The following is a 12,198-nucleotide window of genomic DNA, read 5'->3' on the forward strand; positions in this document are numbered from 1 at the left end:
CAGAGACTGAGTGATGACAATCCACTTCTTGTATAATCCAGCTATTTAAGAAAAAAAAAAAAAAAAAAAGCAGTAAAACTAATTTGTCAGCCTATAGCAAAGCATGTAACTGTAACAACACATTTTGATTTTAGGTTGTTACCTTAACATGTCTTTGAAATCATATTACTGACAATATTCTGAAGATTACTATTTCTACAATACTATTTGCACACTTTCTCTTCATGTTGCAGACTGAAAATGCAGTCTGCAACATTACTGTTTTCATCAGCAGCCACATGTTAAAGCTACTAAAGCTCTACAGAAACACACTTGTGCTGCATACCTTTCTTCTTTACAGCAGCTTTAGGTTTTGCTTTGATAACAGGTGCTAGAGAAAACATTCATGGCTCTATTATATATACAGTTAAGTCAGAAATCGTGAAATTAACTAACAAATGAAAGTACCAAAGAAAAACAAACCTTTTATGGGAGTCACTGGCTCGGCCTTCTTCTCCTTGAGTGCCTCCGCTTCAAAAGCAAACAATAAAAACAAAATTATCAGTCAAGTTAAGGGTGTTGTATCAGTTTCAGTTCTTTTAAAGGCATTTTTAAGGCCTCAGAAAATATGATCTGAGACTCCAAAAATGTTGAAACAAGGTGTACACACTTTCTCTTCATGTTGCAGACTGAAAATATAGTCTGAACATTACTGTTTTCATCAGCAGCCACATGTTAAAGCTACTAAAGCTCTACAGAAACACACTTGTGCTGCATACCTTTCTTCTTTACAGCAGCTTTAGGTTTTGCTTTGATAACAGGTGCTAGAAAAAAAACATTCACGGCTCTATTGATTCTAATGTATACAGTTCAGTTAGAGACCACAAAGTAAATTACTGCTGCAAAACTACAATGTGATTGAAAATGCATTGTGCAATAAATTACAACACAAAAGAAACACAAACCTTTTTTGGGAGACACTGGCTCGGCCCTCCTCTTTTTGGGAACCTCAGCTTTAAAAGCAAAAAATAAAAACAAAAATATCAGTCAAGCCAAGGGGCTTACATCATTTTTAAAATAATAATAAACACACTCACGATACATGTTGCACACACAAGGTTTACTATGAAAATAGAGACTATTCACTAATGTTATTAGGCATGATCTGAAGTATATATAAAATGAAACACCTGATGGCAGGGCAGAGACTGTACATTATAAAAATGGGATATGTTTTGAGACATGTTGAATATGCAGTCATAAAGTACATGTATCCCACTCTAAGTTTTGTGTGGAAAGAAGAAACTTCTCCATATTCACCAAGGGTATCATGGACTTTCCATGTCCAGATATGATCTCAGAGGTACCCTTGATGCATTGGATGTTGACGTTCTGCGACACCATGTCAAGTTATGCGTGTTACATGCATTGTCTTCTTTCAAATTTAACGTTTTCATGGAGTCTCTTTCAAAATAAATGCGCTACATTGGTAAAACACAGCAAATTGATGGGTTTTTTTGCCTTCAACAACTAAACCACATGGTTGGATTAGGCAACAAAAACACATGGTAGGGTTTAGGAAAAAAGAACAGGGTTTGGCTTTACAATCTTACGGGACATGAACACTGCTCTCCTGGGTGGAAATTGGTGTTTGTTGGACCCATCCACCACCCCTCCCACCTGACCTACTTGGGTTGTCTTCCCCTTAACTTTCATTCATTTCCCGCCACATATCCCCCTGATGTCTCCGAACACCATGAAACTATGACTGCAACCGGCCGTTTGTCATGCTGACGTTAAAGGACGGCTTTTTCGTCAGTGTCTGACGCTGCAAGTCACTGCCCAAGTGCTGAATTTCAACGACTGTGGATTAAGGCCATGTTGTTTTTGGGCATGTATCTCCACAGCACTCAGGTGAGGTCAGGCAGCAACTAGGTGCCAGATCATAAGCAGCAGGCATCCAAGAGATGCAGTGCTGAAGACAACGCAAATATAACAATGCAAAACACCAAATGAGAGTGAATCTGATGTTGGCTTTTACCTTTAAGGAGTAAGCATATTTAGCAGTTAGCACCATGAATATTGAAGGCATATTGTAGTGGGGAGATGAAAAGGGTCTAATGAGATCTATGTTTTAAAGACAATATTATTAGAACAGTAGTTTTAAATTTTGGTCTACTCTTGATTCTTTATATTTTCGAGATTGCCTATTGTTTGTGATCTTACACCCTGTATCTTAAAGTTAGCATATGGTAATGAGTGTGGCCTGTTATCTACCTGTTTTTGTGACATTCATGTGTTCCTTTTTCAGGTCAGGAACTATATGCTTTTTTGCTTTCAGTACCTTTACTGCCTTCTTGGGCTCTTCAGCTGTAATGAACAGCAGAAAAACAAAGTTTGATTTCAATACAATTTTTGTGGGAAGTTATGTAAGCAGAAATGTAAACATGGGTTGCTTTAAGCCATTTGAACAAGTAGCCAATTATGTCTTTTTGTTCCATTGACTGGGTTTAAGCTGAGTTAGTGCAAAATTCATCAAATGCTAATTAAGAAAATAATGTCACTGTGACATGTTCTTTGTACGCGCTGTGTTATCTCACCTGCTTTTGTGACATTCAGATGTTCCCTCTTCAGGACAGGTGCAACCTTCTTCTTGACTACTCTCACCCTCCTTGCAGCCTTTTTGGGTGCAGCATCTTAAATAAAAAGGCAAAGCTGATCAGTTAACAAGCTAAACTAAGATGGTGAGCATAGTGAACATGCTAGCATTGTCATAGCATGGCTGCAGGCGCTTACTGTTGATAACTGACAAGGTATGGATAGTCAGTGGATCCTTGTGTAAAAACATTGTAATGCTGGCCTACGCCTACCTGTCGTAGTATCCCTTTTCTTGACAGGCTCTTTGTCTTTTTGAGTCTTCTTGATTTCTTTCTCTTCTTTAGAGGGTTTTGTTGGTTCTTTCTTGGAGATTGTCTTTGGTTCTTTTTCTTCTTTGGAAATCACCTTGACCTCTTTCTCTTCTTTGAGAGGTTTCTTGACTTCTCTCTCTTCTTTGAGAGGCTTCTTGACTTCCCTCTTTTCTTTGAGAGGTTTCTTGACTTCCCTCTTTTCTTTGAGAGGTTTTTTGACGTCTCTCTCCTCTTTGGGTGGTTTCTTGACTTCTTTCTCTTCTTTGAGAGGTTTCTTGACTTCTTTCTCTTCCTTGAGAGGTTTCTTGACTTTCCTCACTTCTTTTACAGGTTTTTTGACTTCTTTCTCTTCTTTGAGAGGTTTCTTGACTTCCCTCTCTTCTTTGGGTGGTTTCTTGACTTCTTTCTCCTCTTTAATTGGTTTCTTGACTTCTTTCTCTTCTTTGAGAGGTTTCTTGATCTCCTTCTTTTCTTTCATAGGTTTTTTGACTTCTTTCTCCTCTTTGGGTGGTTTCTTGACTTCTTTCTCTTCTTTGAGAGGTTTCTTGACTTCTCTCTCTTTTTTGACAAGTTTCTTGACTTCTTTCTCTTTTGTGACAGGTTTCTTGACTTCCTTCTTTTCTTTGAGAGGTTTCTTGACTTTTTCCTCCTCTTTGAATGTTATCTTGACTTCTTTCTCTTCTTTGGTTGGTTTCTTTGGCTCTTCCTTCTTTATAGGCTCTTCTTCTAAAAGCAACCATCAAAGTGTCAGTTTTCCCTGTACTTACCATGTAGATAATAAAATACATTTATGTGGCAAAGCACTTTCCATAGAAATAACTGAAGCTGGTCAAAGTACCCTGTGCCCTTTGTGTGCAAGTTGGAACGTTACCAATACTGAAACATACACTGACTGACTACTTTATTAGGTACACCTTGCTAGTACCAGGTTGGACCCCCCTTTGGCTTCTGAACTGCCTTAACTCCTTATGGCATGGATTCAACAAGGTGCTGGAAACATTCCTCAGAGATTTGGGTCCATATTGACATGATAGCATAATGCAGTTGCTGCAGATTTGTTGACTGCACATCCATGATGCGACTCTCCCATTTCATTGTATCCCAAAGGTGCTCTATTGGATTGAGATCTGGTGACTGTGGAGGCTGTTGAAGTACAGTGAACTCATTGTCATGTTCAAGAAACCAGTTTGAGATGATCTGAGCTTTGTGACATGGTGTGTTATCCTGCTGGAAGTAGCCATCATAAGATGGGTACACTGTGGTCGTAAAGGGATGGACACAGTCAGCAACAATACTCAGATAGGCTGTGGCATTTAAACGATGCTCAGTTGGTACTAAGGGGCCCAAAGTGTGCCAAGAAAATATCCCCACACCATTACACCACCACCGCCAGCCTGAATCGTTGATACAAGGCAGGATGGATCCATGCTTTCATGTTGTTTACGCCAAATTCAGACCAAGCAACATTTTTCCAATCTTCTTTTGTCCAATTTTGGTGAGCCTGTGCGAATTGTAGCCACAGTTTCCTGTTCTTAGCTGACAAGTGCTCCCTGGCGTGGTCTTCTGCTGTTGTAGCCCATCTGCTTCAAGGTTCAATTTGTTGTTCATTCAGAGGTGGTCTCCTGCATACACTGGTTGTGACAAGCAGTTATTCGAGTTGAGCTTGAGTTGCATTTCTATCATCTTGAACCAGTCTGGCCATTCTCCTCTGACCTCTGACATTAACAGGGCATTTTCACCTAGAGAACTGCCGCTCACTGGACATTTTCTCTTTTTTGGACCATCTTCTTTAAACCTTAGAGATGGTTGTGCGTGAAAATCCCAGTAGATCAGCAATTTCTGAAATACCCAGCCCGTCTGGCACCAATGACCATGCCACGTTCAGAGTCACTTAACTCACCTTTCTTTCCCATTCTGATGCTCGGTTTAAACTTCAGCAGGTCGTCTTGACCATGTCTACATGCCTAAATGGTTTGAGTTGCTGCCATGTGATTGGCTGATTAGCTATTTGTGTTAACAAGCAGTTGAACAGGTGTACCTAATAAAGAGGCAAGTGAATGTAATTTGTTTCGAGAAATATAGTCGTATACGTTACACCTGCTTTTCATGTTAACCACTGTAATTAGTATGTAATAATAGTGGGAAAAAGTCATATGCAAGAAACTTAAAAAAATAAATAAATAAATAAAAAACTATATCAACATTTGGTTGTGAACTTTGGTACATACTCCACATAAAGTTTCAGTCTTGTTTTTACTTTTTCACATGTACTTTTAAAGAATATTTTACTTTTATCATTAAGTGTAATTACCTTTGGGTTTTGGCGGTTTCTTCTCCAGGGGTTTGGCCTCCTCCTTTACTTTTTCTTCTTTTAGTTCTGTTAGCAACAGTAAATCATAAGCAGAACTATCAGGTGCTTGTGTGCGTAGAGTGCTTTATTGTTTTGACTAAATTATACCAAATCAATACATTTAATTACGACATTAAGAAATATAAATTGAATGTTGGAAGTGAGCAAAGTGAAGAGGGTGCATAACTTTAAGAGTATTACCTTTAATAATGGCATCTTTAACTTCTTTTATTGCATGTCTTTCCTTTGCCTCTTTGAGAACTAAATTATATCATGCAGAAATATGTAAAAAAAAAAAAAAAAAAAAAAAAAGCAGATAACAGTGCAATTCTGACCAGTAATCAGAGTGTGATATTGTTATCATGACAAATAACCATGCTTGCATAAGCACTATAAGCACTATTGCTAAAAACACTATGATCAAAAACACACCCCAAGCTAAATGGTGTTATGTTGTTAAAACAATCTGTCCTGACCGGATTTTCATTCCAGCAAAAAGTATCATCTGTCCAACGTCTTTCTGTCATCACATTGCTATGTCTACAATGACGTGATCATCTGGTAATCATTTTTCATTGATACATAATTCACTCTGGAGGGAAGATCATACAGTACATCAGAATGCTGATTCATGTCCTCATCCAGAAATCTATTCATGTTTTTCTTAGCCTGTTAGCTCCATCTAGCTGCCCTTTTCTCTATTGGCTCACTGGCAGTGACCGTTGGGTCTAAAGCGGGAACACTTAAGTACACAATTTGCACCTTGGAAAATAGATTTGTCTTTGCTGATTCATCAGAGGGAGCATGCAGGTTAAACGAGCTTGAAATCGCAGACCCTGTACTGTATTAGTCCGGAGATCTTCTTTCCGTGCAGCTATAGTGAGGATGAGTTTCTGATCTATATAAAACCTGATTTAATCTTGCTATTTCCATCTTTGCCTTTCAGTTAAAACTGTACTGACAATTTATCTCTTAAAGAAATACACCAGCATATGAGTAAATGTGCCCATCTTTCCTGTAGTCAGATGAGAAGATCAATATTAGTTACATCCCTGTAAGTCCAGTAAATAGATTGGTCGAGCACAAAGTTATTTTTCCTAGAATGAGGAATAGAAAATATCTACAGAGATATATATGGTAAAGGTGACCTTGTTTTCCACAAGTAAGTGGGGTATATTATGATCCGAGAGCTATGTGAGCCCGAACACCTGTGACTGTCCAGACTGAACTCAAAGCTAAATTTAGAGGCTACAATGTAGTACAGTCAATGCAAAGACATCACTTGACTTTAGCAGGCCTGTGTGAGCAACATAAATTGAAGTTAAGACATGTCCAGGTGAGTTCCTTAGCTCAACTGCGGCCTACAACTTGGGACCTATTATTTTTGGCCTATATTTGTTTACAGTTTGGCAATTTGGCATTTTTAAAAGTATGCAGAATAAGCTGTTAGCAGTTCCTGTTTGCAATGTACCCATGTATACACAGACAACTATAACTGAATTACTTTTTTAGTGAAGAAAACTTGAAAGCATTAGCATTAACAATGGGTCCTCAGAGTTAGTGAAGTGCTGCAGGGATGATGTTTTTCCGTAAGCTAACGCAGAAGTTAGCATCACACTGGTTCCCTCCCTAAAACCCATTTAAAAACCCACTGACTTCAAGACAAGGGCACTGGAGTTTACAAAAATGCTAACTTCTTTACAGGTTTTAGGACTTATATCTGGGGCACTCTGCAAGGGGGGCACCAAATTACTGTTTGATAATTGAAGTTCTTTTTCTTTTCCAACAATTAAAAAATGTCTGAAAATACACAATAAATATATCAACCTATTCATTAAAACCAAACATTTACTTTACAGTAACGTTACACAACATGATAGGCTAACGGCTGAATCCATTCCTTGCGCATTCATGCAAGCTAGCTAACGCTAAATCACTGTGCGGCAAGGTGAACCAGTTAGCTAAAATTAGCTACTATTGAAACATATTGGTCACTTAGCTGTATTATTTTTCCAAGTGTATGGACATTCTTATGAGCTAAAATAAATTGTTTCGTAACTTTTCAAGCAAGTGACTCTGACTTACCAAAAGCAAAAACGTAGAGAGTGAAGCTAACGCACCTAGCCATGCGACACCTGCTGCTAACTCAGCAGCTGCAGGCAAGCTCAAGCGAGAGAAAACCCAAAAATATTCAGAGGATTAACTCAGGTTTATACTACAATGTACTCTGTCCCTCTTTAAGCTGTGGGGTCCTTGGCTTGTTGAATACTCCGTTGAATACCCTTGTTATAAGGCATGTTCTGCATGTGACTCTTTGTTGCTGCAGTTTAGCTAGTTCGTTAGCTAGAATTCATCCTGTTTGTCTTCTCTGATTCTGGGTAAAACAACAAAACATACTATATCCTAAAATGTTGGAATATTTCTCTAATCTATAAACCTTGATGATTAACAACACACAAAACAAATGAACACACAACATAAAGCACTGAAATGAAAATATGAAATATGTTACATCAGTCATTGAACAGGTATCTGTCAGGCTCTATTAAGTTTAGTCATGTCTCAACCGACAGGTCAAAGAGCATTCAACATGGCCGTGAAAATATGTTAAGAAAATGTAAACATGACACATTACATTTATCATTAACACATTCACCATTCAGAAACATGTTCATTACCCGATAATGAAAAACAGGATGAAAACTATGTGATGATGATGATGATGGTGGGAGTGCTGTACCTTTCTCATGCTCGCCAAGGTGTTCTCTGTGAGCTCTGGATCCGACTCTCCTGAGCTTCTCAAAGGGAATATGAAACTTCCGCTTTCGTTTGTGATCAGTTTTCCCGCTTTGACTGTTGTTGTTGTTTTCATCATGATCGACGATGATGTCAGAGTATTTGTCATCTTCGGGAATACTTGTTTCTTCGTTTTCCTCATCGTCAGGTTCAGGCACTACACTGGCATTATCAGGTTTTTCAGCTGACAGAATTTTTACATCAAGTTGTTGGACAGGTGGCTCTTCATCTTCATTGTCATTGTCATCATCCACCTCTGTCGTCTCAACTTTGTCCTGTTTTTCTTCTTCCTCCTCCTCTTCTGGAGTCTCATCATCGTCCAGATCTAAAGTTTGATCGTCCTGGTCAGTTTTAACAAACTGGTCTTTGACATCAGTGTCAGTTAGTCCAATGTTTTCTTCATCAACATGAAGATCTTCATCTTCAGTCTCCTCCTCCTCCTCACCCTCTTCTTCTGTTTTTGTGTCCTCCTCTTTATCTTCTACCAGAACTTGTTCAGTTTTTGGCTCCTCCTCTTCCTCCTCCTTAGCTCCCACCAAATCTTCTTCAGTTTGGATCTCTTCCTCTTCCTCTTCCACCACAAGTTCTGATTTTGTCTCCTCTTCCTCCTCTTCTACTGCTTCTTCTTCAGTTTTTGTCTCCTCCTCCTCATCATCATCTTCTGCCGTGTCCCCTTTGGTTTTTGTCTCCTCCTCCTCCTCCTCCTCCTCATCTTCTACTGTGTCCCCTTCAGTTTTTGTCTCCTCCTCCTCCTCCTCCTCCTCCTCATCTTCTACTGTGTCCCCTTCAGTTTTTGTCTCCTCCTCCTCCTCATCATTATCATCTTCTACTGTGTCCCCTTCAGTTTTGGTCTCCTCCTCCTCCTCATCATTATCATCTTCTACTGTGTCCCCTTCAGTTTTGGTCTCCTCCTCCTCCTCCTCCTCCTCCTCATCAGCATCTTCTACTGGGTCCCCTTCAGTTTTTGTCTCCTCCTCTTCCTCCCCATCTTCCACCAACGCTTCTTCAGCTTTGGTCTCCTCCTCCTCCTCTACCAAATCTTCCCTTGTGGCCTCCCCTTCCTCCTCCTTCTCTTTTACAGCATCTTCTTCTGTTGTTGTTTCCTCCTCGTCCCTTTCAACCAAAACTTCTTCAGCTTTGGTCTCCTCTTCTTCAGTATCTGGTTTAATATCTCCCTCTTCCTGTTCTTCTTCGTCATCATTTTGTTTTAATTCCTCCTCCTCTTCTGTACCAACGCTTTCCTTATCTTCTTTTACCTCCTCCTCCTGCTGTGCTGTACCCTCCTCTGTTTTAATTTCCTCTTCCTCAGTATCAGTCTCCTTTTCTTCATCTTCCAGTGATGGCTCACGTTCCGCCTCCTCGGCGTCGGCATGTTTCACTAGTGATGTGATAGTGACAAATTTAGTGCCTGTTACTGATCCTGTATCTGACTAATTAATGTGACTATTAAAGAAAAACCGAAGGAATACCATCATCTTCCTCTGCCTCTGTCACATCTTCTTCACTGGTGGCTTCAGTAGGAACTTCGGCCTCCTCCTCCTCAGTCTTTAACTGTGCTGCAGCAGCAGCAGCTTCATCTCTGGCAGCTTGCATGATCTCTGCAACTGTATCATCAACCCTTGTGACCTTTCTTATCTGACCTTCTCATCTTTTACACGGACACGCAGTCCCAAACTTATTTTCAGGTACGGAAAAATTTGATGGGGTGAAATGGGAACAATGACCGCTCATAACATTATATACTGTAGTACACACCACGTGCTGCAGTTCATGACTTTCCACATTTGCTTAAAGAGCTGTATACAACATTCAGAGTCTGGGACACTTTGTCTGCACACAGATCAACATGAGGTGGCTGAGCCAGCAGCTAGAAGCTAACAGTGCTAACTAAAAAAGTGCTAACAATAGTAACAGTGCTGACAGAGCTAACATTAACCTAGGGGGAAACTAGAGAGCTGGCGCTATGCTTCCATCATATGAGCACAATGCAGAACATAGCAACATTACACAGAGAAGCTCAGAGTAGAGCACACACAGTGGCAGTGTGACTTCATGACGCCATTACTGCTCTATGTCTTTACAGAGCAAATAGTCGTTTGTTTTTATGAATAATGTTCTGAATGTTGTACGCAGCTCCGTTAAAATTAGCCCACTGCAAACAAATCTTAGGAAATGACCAAAACCAAAAATGCAAGCGTTCATCCCTCTTACTGAAGATGTAAATATTAAATTAAAAAAGAAAAGAAAGACAATGTGTCATGCATGTACAGTTTAATTTTTTAAAAAAGGTTGGTAGCTTAAAAAAACTTACAGCTTGGCACTGTGCTTTTTAACAAGCTTCATTCTGACAGTGGTAAATAATGGATTTAATGGGGACTATTTTCAGCAGCATATTACTACACATTTCTTGGTCTAGTGAGTATTTACAGCAGCAGAGCAGTGTATATTGCACAATACATAGACATAAAATAAACAAAATGTGCATCAACAGTGGAGGTCTATGGTATATTTATAGGATACTAAATTAATCAATCACGAATGGCACATGTACATGATCAAGTTTTCTAAAAATTCTATAAATAAGCTACTACTGAACATCAGATATTCATTATGAATGGAAAGAGGGTCAAGTTGTAGGTTGTTTGTAGCTTCAGTGTTACTAGGCTAGCAACTTTCTTAAAGTCTGTGAAGTCTTTAAGTTTGTGAAAAACGTGGAACTCAACATCCCTGGTCTTTGGTGCAGGCAAATAAAATATATCAGGCTTTGGCTACACAGACAAAGACTTGCTGGCTGGATTAACTCATTTTTGGTTTTAGTCTTTCCATGGGCTTTGTTTATGAAAAGAGAAATATGGAACACTGACCAATTTCAGGCCTTCACACACCAGATGCATTTTCTTTTTCCGTGCTATTAATCTGCCTGTCAAAATATTTTTTTGAACTTTTGTGTCTGTCTTAAGTACTTTCACATAAAATGAAAATATTAAGCAGTCGCTTCTATTGGAACAAGGTCAATTTCTCTCAGTGTTCGCCCCGCAAATACAGGAATCAACAAATCTGTTACCACAAATTCACATCGCTGCCAGAATGTATCATTTTGAGGCACAATATTTACAGGCAAGTATTTCATATTTGTGTGTTGTTTTTTTTGTCACGCCCTCGGTGTGTGAAGGCCTTTACTCTCTTTCCTCCCATCACCATTCCCCAAAATTTTACCACTCAAAATGACTACAGCCATTAATATTCCAAAGGCTAACTTCTGAAACACGTGGTGTGCACTTGAATGACTCCATGCAAAGATAAAATGTAATATTCCACACAGTAACACGTCATTCAGTCCAAACAATCCAGAGACATACAAACACAGATACAGTATATCACATATGTTTAAATGGATGAAATACAGGTGGCAGTTGGTCAATCAGAGGAATGCAACTCCAAAGGACACATATTAAAGACAAATTTTCATGCTCAGTATGACATAGAAATATAGATATATATATTTTTAAAAACTTATAGAACAAAACAAATACTGGAACATGAATGGAAAAACACATGAATGCAGAGTTCCATGAAATGTAACATCCCACAAACGGGCAGTGTGACAAACAGAGGGAGATGCAGTCACTTCATCCTTACATAGACATTTATTACAGTGGAAGTACACAGTGGTTATGCGGCATATCTGTTAAAGTGCAAATGGAGTTTGTTTAAACAAGATTGACATACAGTTTCATCGTATTTCAAGCTAAGTGTACTATACACTCAACAGAACAGACCAGGTCATACAAAGAAGAAAGGAAAACAAAAATCAATGCAAGCATGCATGAAAGGCGACTAGCCGCTGGCAGCACACACTGCACATGTCTATTAATAAACATTACAGTGCAGTTCTGCTGTAAATGGTGGTGTTTTCTTACCTTTTTCAAACGGTGGCAGAAATTCACCTACATTTCAAAGAAAGTGTGGTGATGAGAGACAATTAGCTTCATTTTTGACACATGATTTTAGTGTTACAGCAAAGAAAATGGAGTAAAAATATTATCATTGCTTACCTTTCCTTTGTACCAGAGGTATATCAGCTGGGGGAGCTACAGTTTCATCTAAACAAAGAGAATCAGAATCAGTCAGAATCAGATGTGTTTTGCAGGTAAGATGCTTTTA

At 39.1% G+C, this 12,198-nt stretch overlaps 1 protein-coding gene across 50 annotated transcripts in view; it reads right to left on the reverse strand.

Moving 5' to 3' along the window:
* The window catches only part of si:ch211-266g18.10 (titin), a 53,162-nt gene that overhangs the window by 34,800 nt on the left and 6,164 nt on the right, over positions 1 to 12,198 (reverse strand). For 39 of the 50 annotated variants that reach the window (XM_049596864.1, XM_049596870.1, XM_049596865.1 and 36 more), the window contains exons 1-11: positions 9,504 to 9,642; positions 7,979 to 9,412; positions 5,440 to 5,499; positions 5,200 to 5,265; positions 2,850 to 3,614; positions 2,580 to 2,675; positions 2,257 to 2,349; positions 945 to 992; positions 759 to 803; positions 463 to 510; positions 326 to 370 (exon numbers count right to left, since the gene is read on the reverse strand). In XM_049596864.1, coding sequence (XP_049452821.1) covers positions 326 to 370; positions 463 to 510; positions 759 to 803; positions 945 to 992; positions 2,257 to 2,349; positions 2,580 to 2,675; positions 2,850 to 3,614; positions 5,200 to 5,265; positions 5,440 to 5,499; positions 7,979 to 9,412; positions 9,504 to 9,627 — 2,824 coding nt within the window. In that variant the 5' untranslated portion in view covers positions 9,628 to 9,642. Of the gene's footprint in view, positions 1 to 325; positions 371 to 462; positions 511 to 758; positions 804 to 944; positions 993 to 2,256; positions 2,350 to 2,579; positions 2,676 to 2,849; positions 3,615 to 5,199; positions 5,266 to 5,439; positions 5,500 to 7,978; positions 9,413 to 9,503; positions 9,643 to 11,954; positions 11,982 to 12,089; positions 12,138 to 12,198 lie in introns of those variants that run through there. The other 11 variants (XM_049596893.1, XM_049596889.1, XM_049596888.1 and 8 more) reach the window with 8 other exon arrangements.

This window comes from Epinephelus fuscoguttatus, linkage group LG14 (assembly GCF_011397635.1).
Source record: "Epinephelus fuscoguttatus linkage group LG14, E.fuscoguttatus.final_Chr_v1".
Taxonomy (NCBI): domain Eukaryota; kingdom Metazoa; phylum Chordata; class Actinopteri; order Perciformes; family Serranidae; genus Epinephelus; species Epinephelus fuscoguttatus.